This window comes from Bombus vosnesenskii, unplaced genomic scaffold (genome assembly GCF_011952255.1).
Source record: "Bombus vosnesenskii isolate JDL3184/JDL3185 unplaced genomic scaffold, Bvos_JDL3184-5_v1.1 scf7180000013267, whole genome shotgun sequence".
NCBI classification, from domain to species: Eukaryota; Metazoa; Arthropoda; class Insecta; order Hymenoptera; family Apidae; genus Bombus; species Bombus vosnesenskii.
Window position 1 is genome coordinate 4,984,607 of NW_022882927.1, and position 20,501 is coordinate 5,005,107.

A 20,501-nucleotide genomic window follows, 5' to 3' on the forward strand; every position below is an offset into this window, starting at 1 on the left:
CAAAGGCTGTTACAAACAACTCAGAATCAAGAAGAAAAATAATTTATTCATTGATCGTGTAACAAAGATATGATAAGATATATGATAAGAAAGAAAATAAAATTACTATATTTATGAAATAATAAAATTAAATATATTAGATATATATATCTAATATATGTAGAATATTTGTAACAAATATTAATTGCAATAATATTGGATACAACCGATCTTACAAAACCATTACTTCATAAATCCAAGCAGCGGAATTCTGCCCTCCTATTGATCCTTGATGGATCATCTGAACAGAACTGACAATAGATTAATAATATCACATTTTCTTCTTTTTCGTATTACTTACCTAAATTTCTTTGTTATTATAGACATTGGGAAACATTTCTTCACACTTTGTTAGTACCAATCGATTTTTATTATACGTAACAAATATTTAAATAAAATATTCTTTTTTAACATAAAAAAAAGTATACTTAGACCATTCTTATTAGAAAATATATTTTTTGCTTTTATTAAACTTGTAATATCATGTTTTTAATATCATGTATTTCATTTGAACTTTAGAAGAAAATAATTCGCGAAAGAGGGTGAATCCATACTCACGTATATTTCCCTCTTGCTTCCTTGTACAAATACATGAAAAGAAATGTAAGATCGATCAATATTAGTTGTGTACTAAATTATAAAAATATATTACTTTTTTAACAATAAACATTAGTTGAGGAAAGGAATTCAGGATATATCCAGAAACACTATCAGCAATAAAACAATCAAACATCTTTTATTCCTGCTTCCTGAAACAGACATTGACGATCAGGAGTTTTATAAAATTCCTCTTATCGTCGTGAAGTAACAAACGTAAATGCGAAGGTCTCTAATTGAACAGGGTGACTGGGTAACTGGGTAACTATTAAGGAATAGTTAATACTACTATCAGGAAACGGACATTCACTCTTGTCAATAATTTTGTGAGAGAAACTTCTGTTTTCAGGATTGAAAAATATCTGTGTCTATATACGTATATAGGTGTGTAAGCTGAACATAAGGATGGTGATGAATGATTAATGTAACCACACTAAAACAGATCTTTCAAACAGACGAAATATTATATCTGTTACACACATTTTAAGTTAGTCTCTCAAAAAGGTGGATCTCTCTAATATCATTTTTCTGATTCTTTGACAGGGCATTTTTGGTATCGTTTAGAAGAATTGCATGCAGAACAAATGTATATATATCGAAGGAACGTCAGAGATATTAAACTTGAACAAATACCTTACAGCGAGTGTGTGCGAATCATCCGTTTTCGATCATCCGTGTGTTATCCGAAAAATGAGATATCCGACTATTTTTATTTATTATTTATATATACTTTTTTTTTTAATTCCTGTATTGATCCCGACAAGTGCAAGTCCAAATCCCGTATCTGACCTAGGCGATTATAATCCATGAAACCTATTTGACGTATAAACGAGCACAGCCACAAGTTTTGCTTTCTTTTTTTTTATATAATTTATCGACATTTCGATAATCCAACTCCATCCAAACGGCATGAACACGGCGTATATATTCTGTCCGGTCAAAAGATCCAAGTAATCCGTTTATTTATAGAATCCAAGTAGAATATTTCCAGCCAATTTATCCGTTTATCCAAAATATCCATCATGAACACTAACTTTATATCCTGTCAGCATCCTAATCCAACACACCGTATCTCTGCCGAATCCTGTCTTTCTGTTTTATCATTTATTTTTCGTTTTCGTCCCGGGAGATCCTCTACAACTAGGGAGAGCCAGGTTCTTGTTATAAGATGAAGTATTCGTCTTATTTTCCAACCCAAACGTTAATATCCTCTTGCACCGCGCATCAAGTCCCGACGAACAAGGTGAAGTTCTTACTATACATATGTAGCACACGTATACAAATTGTATATACACACGGTGTCACGATCAATCGAAATATGCAATAAAAAAATCGAAATAACCGAGAGGAAGAGCAATCGGACGATTTTCGATCACGAGGTAGAAGGCAAACCCGTGAGAACACAATATTTTTTGCAACGCGAATTTTTTCTCAGAGGACCACTTGTTCGTTCTCCATGATCCTGAGGAACGCTAATCACGGAGTTAGATAGTTCGATATGGTATACCGCCTATGCTAACGATTATATTTGCACAAGTCGAACAAGAAACGAGGAAAATTTCTCAACCGAATCGATTTTCTCGCGTTGAATCAGTCACCAAGTCTTATATTCTTTCCGTGTAAGTTTTCGCGAATCATCGATCACTGAACGCCGATGGGTGAGAATTATGATATATTTCTGGTTAATAGAGTTTCTCTTTGAGAATGAGAATCAAAGTTATCATGTCGGTAATAATAAAAATAATTCTCGACTTACGAACATCTGACATACGAAGCTATAAGCGAGTACTTTCATATAAAATAAAACTTTTGCAATGTTGACATTCCATTACCAGTTTGTTTGCTCTTTTTTAGATCGTACAGAACGTAATAAAAAAATTGCAAAAATCACTCTCTTTCTTTCTCGCTTTATGTACGCGTAATTGTAATAGAACTGAAACACTGAAACGATTAAGAAATCTATACTACAACCACGTAATATGTCGAAGATGTTCATTCTGCGTTTTTCAATTACGGTATTATTATCTTTTTTCCGTTTAGTTTGTCAACGCAGAAGCACTGCTATGTCACGATTAAATAATTTTTTTTACGTTTGTTTAACGATTCGAAAGAGAAAAATATATTGAATCCTTGTAATGGATTTGCCAACGTTTTCTGATGAAAATCCAGCTAATTGAGAATCCTTGAATGAAACGGATTGTGTCTTTCATCCAATTCCTTTCCTGAATTCCTGATCCTGAATTTCCTCTTGAAAGTATCCTTAATGCCTCATTATTTTTGCATTCTCTTAATCCTTTTTTATAATATATGCTCCATACATAAATCCATCCAAAACGCATTCCATCTCATCCCACCGTCAAGCGAATGTGTATTATATCCATCCAAGAAGTAAGATCGTGTCGATTTCAGTTTTTCATTCATTGTGTTACAATCCAATCCAATATACAAAAGAAGAAAAAATACATTAGTCCCTTATACAATATGCATTAATATTATATATAAAATTTATCACTGCAAATGTAATCCCTGTGACTTACAATATTTGAGTAGTGTTTTATAAATTGAGCAAATACTATACAAAACAATGCATATTTGCTTACATTAAATTTAAATTTTCACATTTTTATATTTAGTGAATGAATGTAAATAACATAAAAAGGACACAAATATCACAGGATCAATTTGCAATAATAATGTTCTCAAGAATACACGAAATCATTGTTTTCCTTCAACATCTTTAATTTATGATTGAAAATTCTATAGTTTAGGCATGTATTGCAAAATTTCAAGAATTAGTCTGTGTAATTTTTAAAAGGAAAACGTTAAACGAGAAATGTGTAACAAATTTCCAAATGACTCATTTCATCATAAAAACACATTTCTCTCCAGATATGTCGTGTATAACTTAAAATTTAATTCCATATTTCACAAACATCCAAATAATTGTAACAAACATATTGTTATGGTCTTAATAATAATTTCAGTATGAGTTGTTTGATTTTTCACTTTAAAGTGATACATAACACACAGTTCTTTTTATCAAACCAAACAAATGGCCCAATGATCGTCGTTAAAGAACACTCAAATACATAAAACATTTTAAGCTAATTATTATACCGAATGAACAATATCAGTGCATAATAAATGATATATATATATATATATATATATATATATATATATATATATATATATCCCCCCAAAGCAAATTGGTCTTATGAATATTAATCTATTAGTAAAAAATAAATCTTTTGCTTATATTTATTAAATATTATGTCCTATATGCACTATCCGTTGACGAGTATCGATGTATTACATTATCTACGTATTAAGTGTTATATTTTCAGCAAATATAATATTTTGTATTGTCATCACTAGATAGCCAAAATTATCGTACTTAAATTTGCGTGGTAACTTAAACGACGACGAGCCGTGTAGACAACTTTGATGTATTTATTCATACATTAATTGTTTGTAAGAATTTATACTTTTCAATAATTCCTTTTAATATATTTCATTAAATTAATGTTTTAAAATCCAAATCCATAAAATTTATAGGATAATAAATATCAAATGGAATTATATATGGCGGAAAAAAAAAATTTTAGAATTCCTATAGCAAATAATTACAGTAAAAAATGTTTTGATCAAGTATTGAATACAATATCCATTATGCAATATACTGTATTTTATCTTGCATAACATATATGAGTGTTAAAAATATACGTTTTCCTCATTATCTATTATTTAGCATTTTAATTTATATGCACAATAATTTTCAGCTGTTAACAATAAGAAAAATGTTAGCTTTATGAACTTATATGATAAGCATTCAGCATTAGAAGCTTAAAAAAATTCCATGTTACATATGCTATAAAATGTGCTGTATTTATCACTGCAAATGTGATTAAATAAATGTGAAAAAACAAAGGCTATGTTCACATCAAGTTTTATAGTAGAGCTACCAATGATAAATATCATACAGTACAATGTGAATGATCATGTGTTAAATCAATAAATGAAGGCATTCACATCGAACATAGATTATATTGGCAGCTGTACAACAAATACTATTCACCAATGTGAACATTGATTAAATCACTGAAGTAATATGAGTTACTTCCTCTTAGATCCTCATTTGTAATATTTCAAAATTGTTACATATTTTAAATATAGTTGTAGTGACAAAACAAATTGCAAAATATAAAGGAATGTATTTTTAAACATAAAAGTAACTCTAATCAGTATATCTTGAACAGTAATATGCAATTAATATGAGCACGATTCCCCTTTTTCAAGACAAAAAAATTAAGATAAAACTTGGTTAATATTTACTGTTGAAAAATCTACTCTTTCAGGTTTACACAAGTTAGAAATCTTTGAATTGATAGCAACAAGGTCTTTGATAAAACAGTTTTAGTATATGTAAAATGAACCGTGCTCTAACTATACATTAGGTATAATACAATTATTAAATTCAAGCAACACAGGAATAATTTTGTAATTTATACAAAATTGGTTTGGATTGGAAGGTGTCTTTAAGTGAAATTCAAATCAGTAATAATGAAACATGGTAAAGCAAATATTGATAAGCCTTTACTTATATTACCATGTGAAACATATACGTACACACTAGTCGTATGAACGAGATCTGGAACGAGATCTTGATCGCGAGTAATTACGTCGCAATGGTGAATAGGTAGGTGAACCACGACGCCGTGGGCTATAGCTTCGTGAATGACTCCGACCTCTCTCCCTATCTTCACTACGTCCCCTATCGCCACTGTTATGATCTTCTTTCACTCGAATATAAGCTACTTCACCCTATAAACAAAAATAAAGTCATGTAAAAATAGTGTACAAATATAAAAAGTATTAACCCTTTGCGCTCGAGACGCGATTTTCAGTCGCCACGGCGTTTCATGTGGTAACTCGAGAGATAAGTGAAAAGCAACAACCTCTGTTTATTCTAGATTTCGACATCTCTAATTGATGAAAATACAGTATTGGTTCATAAATAGGTTCCTTAGCTCTTTATGTTCTTTATTAAGAAGTGTAAAGTGTTACACTTTAAAATGGAGGTAAAATATTTCATCTCAAATTCCACCGAAACTATAATTCTGACAACGTCTCCAACATTAGTTCGGATTCGACGATCATGGCAAAAGTATTATAGTTTATATATAGCTCAAAATCAAATCAATAAATATATAAATTTATATATAAATCAAAATCAAAAAGAATACTTTAAAATTAGGACCAAAGCTGGACCCGTCAGCTTTACTTAATATTTACAGATATATGCAAATTGATATTGCTAAACTATTGTATAGCAATGTATTAGTTGAAGTCCATGGAATTCATTGAACCCAACAGGAATGATATAGCTTTTGTAATTTTGCTATAAATTGAGGTCAAAGTTGAAAAATTGCAATCGTGTTGAACAATCTAATCTGATGCTGCACCGCCCCACGAAGCAGACTGTGCATTTGGGCGCCACCTCACAGAGGAAACCCTGAATATCGACGCTGGCGTCAACGTGTTAATTTGTAGGCCATTTTAGTAAGACCATTTTATGTTACCTATAAGACACTTGTTACATATGCGCAATATCATTTCAAGTTGCTACTTTGTCCGACTGAAAAAATCGTTGAGCGCAAAGAGTTAAGGATAATGGCATCATTATACCTCATGAGACCTAAATCTTGAATCATCTAACTTCTTCACAGCATACTTCATATCTTCATACCGTAAGAATTCAACAACTCCAGTACCATCTTTATAAACATCAGCAAAGCACACATCACCAGCTTCACGCATATGATCCTTTAAATCTTGCCAACTACCAGAAGGAGGTAAACCAGTAACAAGGACCCTGTATTGAGACCTTCTAGCAGGTGGGCCACGTCCTCGAGAGTTACTCATTTCACCTCGACCACCTCTTCCACTGTCGCCTGCTCCACGACCACCGCGAAAATTATTACTGGGACCACCACCTCTTGGAAATTCAACACGTAGTCTATAACCATCATAATCATATCCATCTCTTGCATGTACTGCATCTTCAGCATCTCTGAAAGAGATTACTTATAGTAACAATTCTTGTGTAATTTTTATGTAACATTAAGATGTCAACATCAAGTTTCACATATATAATAAAAATCATATATTTCTTAATATGAAATTAATCATTTCTAACTTAATAAAATTACAAACTTGGAATTTTCAAACAAAGATATTTTCTCATTTAATGAAAAAAAAAAGTATTATAGAACAATAAGGATATATATTACGGAACAATCCAGTATTGTATAACTACATCTAAAAAATAAAAAATTTTTTATAGAATCATAAGTTATGGAAGGTACCTTGGATCATCGAATTCAACGAAAGCGAACGGTGGTCCTCTGCGATTTTTTAAATCAACGAAAATAACTTTACCGAACTTGTAGAAAAGATCTTGAATGTCTTTCGTTCTTATATCAGGGGGTAAATTGCCCACGTAAATTCTACATTCATTTCTACCACCGTGAGACATATTCACAGTTTTTGTTACAATTTATTGTTTTCAAGACACAAATAAAAACCACTTTAAAAAATTTCTAATCGTCTTTTAAGTCTTACACTCTCTTCATTGATGAAATAAACAAGATGGTGGTACTAGTCGAAGAGGAGCGTAATCACGAAACACAGAAAACCACAAACACTAAAGAAACCTGAACGAACCAATCAAATATTTTTCTACAATTAACAATCAATTATATATCATATTCTATATATTATTTGCCTTTTTTCTCACCGATCAGTAATCTAATTTTTTAAAATATAGCTTCCTTCAATTATGTATTTCAAATATATAGAATTAGTTAAATTAATTTATTTCTTGATAAAACATATATGAATTTCTCAAGTATCTAGAAATCAAACATTATGTTTTATATATAATATTTCTTCGACCATTTCCCATTTTTTTAAATAAATCATATATTCCACTTAATATTTATTTAATTTCAAAAATTGTCAATCTAAAATTTTTTAGATATACAAATAATTTATTAGAATTTGAGTATGAAACAATTCTAATACTTTTAGTTGTATAATTAAATTATTAAAAAAATAATTTTATTTAAATATTTTATTTGAATATTTGATTCATTCCACACGTTTTGAAATTAAATCCCATTGAAAACATTTGATGTACAAATGAATGAAATCTATAGACATAACTGAAATAGATAGTACTCTCTAGATATATCATATCTGTTAAATTTTGTTTATGTTTTCTTCTAACCTCCAAGATGTATAAAAACAATAAGTAGTGTTATATATTTGTAAATACCAGAATCATGAAGTTAATGACACAATTTGCGTTTACCACTTTTTATAATATTGTATTTCTAATTAATTAATAGTTATGAAATAGTAGCTAGAAGTAATGTGTGAATAGGCATCAACAGACTTGTAAATACAGTAATGGCATTTTCATTTCGTATTGGCACCAAATGGTGTCATGATTTTCCAAAATTGGCAAAAGAATCTGGATTTTATTTCAATATGCATAGATCCAGAACACGTGTAGATTGGAATCGTATAAGTACGCAGTATAACAAATATATTCTTTACCATTATGATTTGTAAACAGATATATTTAATCCATACTTAAAATTCCCTTTTATTCTAGGTAACATAGATATAGATCGAATTATAAGGGAAAGAGATTTCCATTCCATTGATGATAATATAAATAATGTAATAGATTATTGTTTAGAAAGTGAATACGATGTTAAAATCTTAGATCCCAACTTTGTAAAACTCTTTTGTCTTGCACAGTTAGCAGTTGAATATTTATTATATTGTAAACAATATTTAGATCATAGTGTAATTATACTAAAAGATGAACTAAGATCAAAAATTGAAGAAAATGTTAAATTGAAAAAAGAAATAACTGCTTTAGAAGAAGTAGTGAAACATATGAAAGAGAAAGTAAAGGAAAAAAGTAAATTAATAGAAACTAAAATTGGAGATACTAATGGCGAAATTTACAAAGTAATAAAATTATGAATATGTATTAATTCTTGTTGAAATAATTTTTGTAATAACATTTTGTCCACAGAAAAATAGCTTTAATCATGCAAAAATTTTATTAAACTATTTTATTTTTCTAGTGTCCACATTGTCCAAAATCTTTTATATCTCCTATGTTTGTAAGTGCACATATTATTCGTCGTCATGCTTATGCATCAGAGTTATACATGCCTGCTTCTCCCATACATGAGCACTATCGCAGTGAAACTGAGAAGTTGCATAATGAAATAAAGAATTTAAAAGAAAGATTAAATGAAACAGAAAAGGTGATAAGGAATGAGTCTGAAAGGATTCCAGAGGAAAAAATATTAAGTTATAATAGAAGGCAAGCTGAGAGTGAAAATGAAAATTTTAGATACAATAGTAACAAATCTAAAGAACATTCAGAGTATAAAGAATATCAAGAAGAAATAAAAAATTTGAAGACCATGCTTTTTGATGAAATACATGTATGTATAAAGTAAATAAATATGAAAACTTCTTACTAATGATTTAAATGATAATATAAATATTCATATATATGTATACATGTATACACACATCAATATTTCAACAGAATTTAAGGCAAAAGGAAAAAACCATGCATGAACACACATCTGAAACAAACGTCCAAACATTCATAAATCAGCAAGAGAAAGAATTTCAAAAGCTAAAGAATCAATTACTTGACAAGGTAAGTAAAGTATACTTTTCATGAAATGAATTTTATTAATTTGTTTTGTAAACATTTTACAGCTTACTCCAGACATAGAAAGTATGCGTGCAAAATTACAAGCTCAGGAAAATTATTGGAAATCAAAAATAGAACATTTGGAGAATCAACATCAAAAAGATATCGAGAGTCTTATCGCAGAATTAAAATTAACACAAAGTGCAGCTGATGATATGAAAGCCAAGTATGAAACAAAAGTTAACGATTTAGAACGCCAAACTGCGAATCAGTTGGATATCTTATTGGAACAAAGCAAACAATTACAATCTCTATCACAGGAAATAAATGTTTCACAATTGAATGAAAAAAATAAAGATTTTGAAAATAATTCACTGAGAAGACGTAGTCCACCTATAATATTAGACAAACTTAATGAAATTTTAAAAGCATCAGATGAAACTAATTCAAAACAAAATGGTACAAATACAAAAACTGAGCAAATTGCTGTTGGAAATAGTGTGATAGACACTACAATAAGTTCAAGTTTATCAAGTAAAGTGCTTCCATTAACAGTAGAAAATACTCATTTAAAGAAAGTTTCGAATTCCAGAAACAAATCCACTATTCATGAAAATAGAAGAAATATTAAGCAAAAAGATATAAAAAATAGAAATAATACAATATTTAATCCTGTGAAAACTATTGAAAAGGATTTAGAGTATTACGGTTCAAGTAATATTTCAGACACAGAAATTTCAGTGCCTGAAAAAGGAAATAATTATGAACACACAAAATATAATCGCGTAATTATAAAAAGTGATGAACTTGGCACAAGTAAGCCACAGGATATTTTTAATAAAAGCATATCTGATGAGTTTTTATCTAACAGTAAAAATACGAAAACATCAAAATCCTTAGAGGACAATGTATCATTTGCATCAAATTCAGAATCATTTGTTTCTGACTCAAGCACAGAAAGTGTTACTGCAATTCACAATAACTCCCCATTTCATGAACATAAAACGCATTTACCTAAAAAAATAACAGGACATAGTTCATTTTATAAAAGATTACGAACTAGTTTAATGGAAACTTTTGAACAGAAATTAAGAGATTTAGGAGTAGATCCGGAATGGCAAGGAATACCAAAAGCAACATTCAAACAGAAAATGGACATTTTAAAGCATCATCACAAATTAACTGCAAAAGTAAGACAAATGCATATTAAATTTTTTATGTAATTTGTTATGTAAAAAATATTAACATCATTTTTTTTAATTTAACACAGAAGACTCCAAAATATCATCAGATTAAATTAAGGATAATTGAAGAAGTTCTTAATAAAATATCTAAGAAGAAAAAGGTTACTGAAAATGTGAAACAATTTAAAAACTCACCTCTACATAAACCAATAATCACTGTTAAATCAATGGTTGCAAAAGACCTTAATCATCAACATGATCCTGGTAATTACTATTATTCATATATGAATAAATTTCTCTGAAAAGAAATAACTCCAATAATTTTTTTTTAGGGCAAGCAACAACATCAAATAAATTTCATTCTATACCAGAAGATAAGGATTTTGCTAGAAATATACTCGAAAATAAATCAATGCCTACAAAAGCTACAAAAATTGCAAATTACGAAAGTATAGAAAAATTATTACAATTTTCTCCCAATTCAAAATCTTTGGAAAATATACAACATACAACAAATTCTCAAGAGATTTCAATAAGAAGAGATTCTTTCAACAAAATGAGATCTTTATTTACTCTTGAAACTCTTAAGATAATACCAAATGATAAAGATTTAGCTAATAACAAATCTATTGAAAACAGTAGTATAGATAATTCAAATGTGCAACAGGATTTACAAAGTATTTTCATATCTCCAAAACATAATAAAAGTGTTCTAAAATCTACAACTGGTTCAGCAAGTAGTTTGACAAAAAAAAAAGTTATTTTTGATTTAACTAATAATGAAAGTATAAAATCATCTTCCGATGATGTTACGGACAAAGAAGAGTTAAATGACAGTAATTGGAATTCTTCAAGGTACGTAAATTATCTATGCTCAATGTAGGAAATAAATAATATAGTACTATAGTAATTTTATAAATAATTTTAATTTTGCGTTTATGCAGTATGTTTGACAAGCAAAAACATTTGTCTCAATCAGAAGATTATAAAGGTTCAAATAATATTGTATTAAGGACTGCACAAAGTGATAAAATTGCGGAAATATCAAAAAAGCTTGAAGCACAGGTAAGAAAACCAGGTATTACAAAACTTGTTGTATTTAATGATATTAAACTATACTTAAACTATATTTTCTTTCAGCTAAATATGGTAAGACAAAAGCCTGTAGGATCAGTTGAAACAATATTTTCTTCAACATACATGCAAAATAAAGAGAATCAAATTAAGAGCAACGAACAAATAAATTCTACTAGTATAAATTCTCTTTTAGTAAATCCATTCCAAGCATCTGTAACAAATTCTAAAGAAATGAATGATTCGCTACCACAACCAGCACCGCGTAATTTAAGAGATAAAATGTCTAATACCTTAGATGCAGAATCTATATCAGAAATATCAGATTTAGATTCTGATATAGATCAAATTTTAAAATTAGAATAATTTTAAATTAAAATTTATATAATTAAATATATAAATATACTTTCTTTTTAGCAAAAAAAAAAGATATTTGAAAAATATGGTATATGTAATAACTTTTTGTTTATTTATTATAATCTAATCTATTAGACCAGAAAGACAATCATTACATAATGTAGTTGATATTTTATGTACTGTGTACAGAATTTTTATTTATGAAATGAATAAAAACAGAAACATTTTCTGTATCAACAAATTTTATTGCAGAATTATAACACAGGCTAGTTCAGCTACATGGGATCACCCAGGTATCTGCCTTATTTATTGTTGTATGAAAACACTTTCCTGGATAAATTTACGGTATCTCAAGGACCATGTGCAATGGTGGAAATATTATTTATCAATGATCGTTGTTTCATGAGATTTCAAGTTCATTGCCACTTTTTTTAATGGAACCATGTATCTATTTTCCATTATCCTTATACAGCATAAAAAAACAAATTCACCGAAGTTAATAAACATACCGTTCTCAACATTTAATCTTAAAATATTTGCGCTTGAAATGTATATACATATGGAATTATTTCGAATTAACAGCAAAATGAATAAACTTCTTGATTCCTAGGCAGTATTTTTTAACTTACGAGAGCTCAAACGGATGTTTAGAACCTGTAGAATTAATTGAAATTAATTTTATTTAAATAATCTCGCTGGTTACTTAGTTTTAAACAGATTTAAAAAATTGTCCAGTTGGCGGGCTACTAAACACTACAATTATCTAGCGGTGAAAAAATCAAATCTGTAAAAGTACCCTATTTTGGACATGGTGATGCCACCTACCAGCGAAAATTTTTACTGCGATTAGTATCGCTAATTTTGTTTAGGAATCAAGAAATTTGGATTTTTTAATTTTACCAGATGTCGATTAGTTTTACTTTTTCACCGCTAAATGCTTGTAGTGTTTCATGTCCCACTATGGAATAATATGAAGAATTATATTTTGTAATTTATAATTTATGACTTGTAGTTGAAGAAACAAACATTAAATATATTTTATCAATTGTATGAGACACAGCACGATATCAAAATTATCCCGTACATAAAATTATTATCGATATGTTATGTCGCGGAGTATAGTAAAGGTTATATTTAAGATGCGCTGTCAAAGAATAATACACGATTATCGTACAAAATGGTCATATTTATATCTGTTATTTATTATAAAGTAACAACATATACTATTAAAAAAGAGTTAAGTAAAAGTAAGAGTTTAATAATCAATTAAACGTTTTGATCAACTTTTAATGGTAAAACAAAATGATGCCAATGTCTAATATATTTTGCTCAATATGCGATATGAAAATTGATCCTTCATCTTCTGTAAATATATTTTCTACATCTTTTCCTCGTCAAGGAGAATTGTTAGTAAATTTTGTATCACAAGTACTTCGTATAGCTACTTTTGAATTACAAGACCCTTACATTTGTCTACAATGTTACAATTTGTTTCAAATGTTAGAACAAGCACAGAAAACTGTTTTAAACATACGTTGTGAGATTTTGAAAATATATCATGCTTGTGAAAGAAGAAAAAATGTTAAACGATCAATGTACGATAGTACAAAATTGAATATCAGTACAAACATAGCATTAGAAGCAAAAAAATTATATAATAGTAATGAGAACTTAAAGAAGGTATTGAATTTACAAAATGTTACTCAAGTAGAGGAAATAGTACAAGAACAATGTGTTCAAGATAATACAATATTGCAAAATATAAGTATTTCAAATACAAAAGCAAAGAAACACTTAAGAAAGGGAACAATCAATTATAATGAAGCAGATAGCACAAAATCATTTGATTATAATATTTATGATGACATAAAAGATGAAATTTTAAAAAATGATATATTTCACAATTCAGTGGCATTAACTAATAGTGGTAATACATGTAATATTAATTCACAAGGTAAAGAGAGATTATTTAAATCAATAAAAATAAATATAAAATTAATAACAAATATATAGAAATATTTGTTGATATTTGTTTGCAGGAAATACACATGCATTAAAAATTCATGTTGCAGAAAAAAGCTGTATTTCGCTGACAGATCCTGAAAGTGAATCAAAAAATACTGTAAAAGCAGAATCCACATTTTCTGACAATATACTACAAATACAAAATGTTGAAAATATTATAAAAATAACAGAAAATACTGTGAACACAACAGGTGATATTTTATTTATTATTCATAAGGTTCCTTTTTTAAAATTATCTATTTATTACTTATTGTTTAAATCTTTATAATACATATATAGCGTCAGCAGTTGACCCAATAAAAATACCTATAAAATCAATAAAGATACCAAAGTATGATTTAAAATCATTAAAATATTCTTGTCCTATTTGTGGTAAAGTATGGAAAACATCGACTGAATTAAAAACACACATGAAAACTCATTCAACATTAAGACCATACATGTGTGAAAAATGTGGTCAGGCATATAAACATAAACATGCATTGGAAATACATGTTGGAATGCATAATGGAATAAATCCATTTCAATGTAATTTTTGTAAAAAGTGCTTTACACAAAAAGGAGCACTTATGAGGCATTTACCAATGCATACCGGTGAAATGCCCTATCAATGTGAACTGTGTGGTAAAAGATTCATACACCATACATCATACAATATGCACAGATTATCACATAGTGGTAAAAAATCTTATAAGTGTCAAGTAAGTAATTACTAGCATAGAAACATAATATACAAAACAGTTAAGTATTTCTGTGTTTTAGATGTGTGATTTGTCTTTGCTTTCAACATCTCATTTGAAAAGGCATATGCGAGTTCATACAGGTGAAAAACCATATAGCTGTACAGTGTGTGGAAAACGTTTTGCAGAACGATATAATTTGCTTGCCCATCAAAAAATTCATGATCCACACGAAAATAAGGCAAAAAAAGTTAAAGAAACGCAATTCCAGTAAGTATATTTAAAAGCTTGTAATTCCTACATAATACTTATCCTAATAACTTCATTTTCAGATGTAATCATTGTAATTTGATATTTGAACAGAAAAAAAGCTTAAATGATCATATGAAGTATCATTCTAATGTGAATAGTGAATCTGATTTTAAACAATCACAATGTACACTTCTTCAAGTTGAACCAGAACATCATGAACTATCAAAAAAGGTAGATTCTGAACACAGTGTATTACAAGAAACTTGGATTCAAATGAATCGTTCTAAATTAGACATTATTGATAATCAAACAAGATTTGTACTTCTACAAAATTCTTTACCTCAGATTGACGAAAATTCCTTTGCAGTTACATTTAGTGACCAAAAAATATCCTTGGGAAGTACAAACTATAATACAAATTTACATGTAATCATAGAACCATCAGATATATCACTTTTAAGCAATAATCTTCCTTCTATTGATAAAATGCATATGTGATTGAGCATTAAAACAGAAACTTCAGATTTCTAACAAATAATTACTTTATTAGAATATACTTGAAAAACGCTTTAAACAAATTAATTATTTTTTATCATATACATGTGTAACTATTATCATATTTTTTAAACTTAGCAGGATAATATATAAATCAACTCTGCATAAATAAGTAAAACCATTATAAATATGTATTCTTATGTCAATTAAGAGTTCCTTGTATGAAAGTATTTCTAAAAAAATGTGTTCACTTTTTGTAATATATATGTTACTATTTAAAAACAGACTGTTACCAATAAAATACATTGTACAAGATAATCATATAACCAGTAAAATGAAAACTTTAAAAAATGAATTATGAGTGGATTAACTAGTTTTATAACTGAACATTTATCTTGTACCTAATCAGCAACATCAGTTAAATCTTCTACTATTTGACTGGGCATCAAATCCTTCCATGAAGTAACACCATACATTCTCAACAAAGTTCTTCTTTGTAATATAGGCGTTGATAAAGATCTACAAATCAATAAATCCAAATGATATTACACATAGCAATTGATATAAAAAAAAATTGGAACTTACTGTTTTATTTCATCAATAATGGGATCAACCATTGCCGGAATAGCAATCTTTGAAAAATGATTAAGTTCTGCTAAAAATTTAGGTTCTTGAAAAGAATAATTTGTGTATAATTCATAAATAAAATTAATTAATTTGTTAAATGCTTTAAAATAATCATCTGATAGTAGCTGAAAAATGATGATTATATAAAAGTTTTTCTAATGATAAATTATGAATTTGGCATTCTTAATTTACTTTTATCGAAGACATGTTACCACTAAGGAAAAAAATCCAGGCTTATTCACATGTTGATCTAGATACATTTTTCTTGACTTTAATATCAAGTCGGTATAGAAATCTTTCATATCTTCTGGTTTTTCCATTTCTGGCGACTTAAAATAAATTACAGATTTGTATTATTTTATACCTATATAATCTTATACATATATTAATTGAAAACAATGACACCCTGCCCGTCGAAAGAAAAGTAAATTATTCAATACAAACTCTTCTTGTTAATAGTTCTTCACTTGATTCACTAAGTTCATCTGTAAATAAAGGTACTATTCCTCGAATCAATGTATTACGACGCTGCAAAAGTTTTGCTTGATGTCTTTTACGCCTTAATTGTTCATCTTCCACTATAACATTTGAATGCTCATCTAAAATTACCTAAAAAAAAAAAATAAAATTACTTACAACTATTATGTGTTAGATAGAGGTATGCAAGAACCAGAAAATGTATGAAACCCGATAGTTGGAATGAAACAGAAACACATCGGATTGGGTCGAGTTCGCGAAAGTATCGGATTTCCTAAAAATATCCGGTATTCTCAAAAAATCACCTATATCAAGACCCGTTTTAATGAATAAGACCGTGTTCAAATTTTCTATTTTTTAGGCGTTTTCGGAAATCATATTATGAAATTTATTTATTTAGTTATTTTTACTTATTTAATTTATTAATATAAAATTATGAAATGTGGAAGATTGAGTGGAAATAGTGCTAGATAAACTCAATACTCGTAATCCTTTATCATCAAAATGTGAATTAGTGTCTTGTTCCTGAAATTTAATATAATTTGATGTTTTGTCTTTCATTTCTGTTGTACCCTGCACAGCTTCATCATCAAATATTGTTACATTCCCCAATGTATTATGAGTTGCTTTATCATCAGTCTCTGTTGCCAGTGGAATTTTGGGAAGCAATTTAAGATCTCTTATAATCTATAAGCAAGTTTAAAATAATATTTGTAGCACTATGAATGGTATAATAAAGATATGAAATTGTTCATACATCATTTAAAATTTCTTTAATAAAATTTATATCACTTCCTATGGGTATTGCTGAACTTTCTTCAGATAATAAATTTTCTTTACTATCTTTAGTACATGTATAAACATAAAACCTTTCTTGTATCCATTCACGGTGGATTTCTTCATTTTTTGGGAGCACAAGAACTGCTCTACTATTGGAATACCGGTTAAGCATTTGAATGGTTGCATGTAAATCCGTTTGTGTTATACCAATTTTATTTTTTAATTTTAAGGAAGTAATTTGATTGTGATCTATATAAATATAAATAAAAGCATCTTGGAAGATATTTTTATAGAAAATTTAATTTATCTAACTAACGAAATCCATAGCTGTATCCTAATCTCTCTTGAATTGCTAAAAATTCTCCATGACGAGACATATCATTAAATTCTTCTCTGTCTACAAAAATGTAAAATTGATTTTCACTTTCATCTTCTGAGCTTTTTGTTGTATACCACTGACAATATTGGACCTGTGATAAATTATTATTTTAATCCGACATATTAAAAATGAATTAGAATATTACTTTTTTTGATAATGTTTGGATCGCATGAAGAGCCAAAGATAATTTTCTCACTGCACTTGGACCTGTGAGTATTATTATAGGTGGGCTCACTTCATCATATGGTGTTACATGAAGATCAATTTTAGGAATATTTAATTGCTCTAATAAAGTTAGCTTTGTTATAGTGCGAGCAGCTGTTAAATTTACTGGTGGTGCAAATAGAGCAACTGCAGCAATCTATTTAAATAAATTCTTTAATAATTTATATAAGTTGATAATTATCAATACTTGATTATATACCTTTTCTGAAGTAGATACATTAACACCATCAATAATCTGTATACTTGGTATGGAAAATAGAAGTACAGCTTTATAATTAGGCCACTTTGTGCAACTATTACCTCTAAAATCTACTTCTTGTATTAAACCAGTGAGATTTAATAATTCTAATAAATCATTGATTCTATTAAACTTTAAATCTATCACACGTAAACTATATGCATCCTATAATTTTAAACACATTGTTACAGTTTAAATATTCATCTAATTATTAAATATGGAATTATTACCTTAAAAAATTCTAAAGTAGACAATTTATTGTATCCTAAATATAATTTCCGCAAATCAGATAAAGTACTTATGCCATATCCAGGAATGGCGGATTTATATGACAGTATACAGTTGCCCTCTAAATTTAGTTCTTGAATATTTAATCTATCCAAATTTTCAATGTACTCAATTAAGTTATATGATAAATTTAAATATTTCAAATATCTAAAAATAAAATACGTAATGTATAAATGAAGTCATATTTTATTTAATTACATGAAAAAGCATGCTAACTTCAAATTTTGCAAACCAGTAATGGTTTCAATTGCATTATGTGACAAATCCAAGTGAACAATACTCCAGAAATCACTGATATCATACATTTTTGATATATAATTGTATGATAAATTTACATATGTCAAATACCAAGGAGGTGAAAAATTTAGAATAGTATTCATTCTGTTATGTGCTACATTTAAATACATTAAGTAGGGGACTCCTCCCAGGGGTGATAAATTTGTAATATAATTATATGCAAGATCAATATATTGTAAGTAACGGTGGTAACTTAACATTGTAATATTTGATAGTGACTGCAAAAAAGTTGTTTTCATCATATTTGTTTTATAAAATATTATGTTTTTCATATATAATAATATACCATATTTCTCATAATACATTTGCTTAATATATAAAGACTATTTTCAGGAGATTTAGTCAAAAATGATTTTCCAACTCCTATTAGTCTGTCAGTAAGATATCCACAGAATTCTATATCATCAAATGATGTTTCTTTAAGATTTCTTAATTTCATAACTGGTGCTCTACCATCATCCCATAAACTGATATCTAGAGCATAACTACTCCAGTTGTTTTCAGTTGCACATTGTATTATTTTTTGATCTATTGAAAGTGATATTTGATCAAGCAATGAAAATGAAAGATTCGACTGTGAAAACGAATAAATTATAATTATTTCCAATTATATTATAAAATAAAATTAGTTTTATATTAAGCAAAATTTACATTGGATGAAGACTTTGAAGTAGTTGATATAGAATCATTAGATGCAATTTCAAATAACATATATCTATCCTCCATAGTTTCCCAACTCATATCACTATGTGATAGCAAATCTGTATCATCATTTTCAATAACTGTATCATCCTTCTGCAAAGGTGCCTTTGGTACAGAAATCCTACCAATTGCATTTTGAGAAAGTAGTGGTTCAGAGGTAGAGAACAAATAAGAAAACTGTAATTATAAGCATAGAAATTAATTTTTGTATGAATGATATCAATTTTAATTTTATAAAACTAATCAATTTGAGCAGAAATATAATTTTACTCTTTTTTCATCCATTATTCTGCTTGAAACATTAATTATTTATCTTTGTGATAAATTATTTTCATATAAACCACTAATATACAATTTTCTATTGTTTCTTAACAACTGAATATACACAGGGCTACCAAATTATGTAAAGAAACCGCAATTTGTTATAAAGTTTGTTCATAACAATGTTATTTATATAACAATAATACCCCTATACAAGGAATTAACTTCCCAACGAAAAGGAATTTTGAATGGTCTGGACTCTAGACAGAGCTGCAAATAGCATAATTCCTTTCAAATTCCTAAGGTCCTTGCGCTAGCACGTAACATTGTGCACGCATCATCCAATCAACAGAGCCGAATTAAAATTTTCCTTCTTCATAGAAATATAGGGCAAGAAGTTAAAATGAAATAAAATTACCTAAATATGAAATAAGATTTATTTTATAATAAATTATACTTTTATACAATCTTTTTTTATTTTTTTTAAGATAATTCACTTGCTATACTCATAAAGTAAAATGTATTTTTCTTGAATAATTTTTAAATTTCTAATGTAAATCAATTTCCCATAAAATTTTCAATTCTTTATTATTCACCTCTTCAAATAGCAACGATATTGACAAAGGTGCAACAAAATATTCAAAGTGTCATATTCAAATTTAGTCGTTTCCTTAGTTATGTTCATAAAAATATAAAAATGTATAAAAATCCGCAGTGTATTAATAAGAAAATCATCGGTAGCAACCGACCCATTCGGAATTTTCGCGGT

The 20,501-nt window shown here is 28.2% G+C and overlaps 4 protein-coding genes and 1 long non-coding RNA gene across 6 annotated transcripts; 2 read left to right on the plus strand and 3 right to left on the minus strand.

Moving 5' to 3' along the window:
• Positions 1-754: 754 nt before the first annotated feature.
• On the minus strand, positions 755-3,817 carry LOC117230778. The gene is made up of 2 exons (XR_004492856.1): positions 1,671-3,817; positions 755-1,565 (listed from the first exon to the last, which is right to left on the minus strand). It is a non-coding gene; the product is annotated as an uncharacterized LOC117230778 (long non-coding RNA).
• Positions 3,818-5,197: 1,380 nt separating this feature from the next.
• Positions 5,198-7,429, minus strand: LOC117230779 (serine/arginine-rich splicing factor 1B). The gene is made up of 3 exons (XM_033488552.1): positions 7,005-7,429; positions 6,325-6,709; positions 5,198-5,460 (listed from the first exon to the last, which is right to left on the minus strand). Exons 1-3 carry the CDS (start codon positions 7,172-7,174, stop codon positions 5,269-5,271), a joined length of 747 nt encoding a protein of 248 aa, XP_033344443.1. The 5' UTR covers positions 7,175-7,429; the 3' UTR covers positions 5,198-5,268.
• A 425-nt stretch (positions 7,430-7,854) lies between these two features.
• Positions 7,855-13,296, plus strand: LOC117230554 (uncharacterized protein MAL13P1.304). Of its 2 annotated transcripts, none has more exons than XM_033488135.1 (9): positions 7,855-8,230; positions 8,318-8,682; positions 8,802-9,170; positions 9,278-9,394; positions 9,457-10,581; positions 10,662-10,839; positions 10,908-11,430; positions 11,520-11,640; positions 11,716-13,296. In XM_033488135.1, the coding sequence occupies exons 1-9, from the start codon at positions 8,110-8,112 to the stop codon at positions 12,013-12,015; spliced, it is 3,219 nt and encodes a 1,072-aa protein (XP_033344026.1). In that variant the 5' UTR covers positions 7,855-8,109; the 3' UTR covers positions 12,016-13,296. The 2 variants fall into 2 exon arrangements, with proteins under 2 accessions (XP_033344026.1, XP_033344027.1); XM_033488136.1 differs by having other exon boundaries at positions 8,318-8,619.
• On the plus strand, positions 13,281-15,810 carry LOC117230555 (zinc finger protein 226-like). Its single transcript, XM_033488137.1, has 5 exons — positions 13,281-13,960; positions 14,046-14,222; positions 14,311-14,732; positions 14,794-14,981; positions 15,044-15,810. The coding sequence occupies exons 1-5, from the start codon at positions 13,309-13,311 to the stop codon at positions 15,459-15,461; spliced, it is 1,857 nt and encodes a 618-aa protein (XP_033344028.1). The 5' UTR covers positions 13,281-13,308; the 3' UTR covers positions 15,462-15,810.
• On the minus strand, positions 15,716-19,969 carry LOC117230557 (leucine-rich repeat and guanylate kinase domain-containing protein-like). Its single transcript, XM_033488139.1, has 15 exons — positions 19,742-19,969; positions 19,421-19,648; positions 19,056-19,343; positions 18,689-18,987; positions 18,415-18,619; positions 18,146-18,349; positions 17,867-18,082; positions 17,659-17,812; positions 17,320-17,591; positions 16,980-17,249; positions 16,756-16,836; positions 16,530-16,694; positions 16,298-16,414; positions 16,044-16,210; positions 15,716-15,977 (listed from the first exon to the last, which is right to left on the minus strand). The coding sequence occupies exons 1-15, from the start codon at positions 19,754-19,756 to the stop codon at positions 15,860-15,862; spliced, it is 2,799 nt and encodes a 932-aa protein (XP_033344030.1). The 5' UTR covers positions 19,757-19,969; the 3' UTR covers positions 15,716-15,859.
• Between the last annotated feature and the right edge of the window lie 532 nt (positions 19,970-20,501).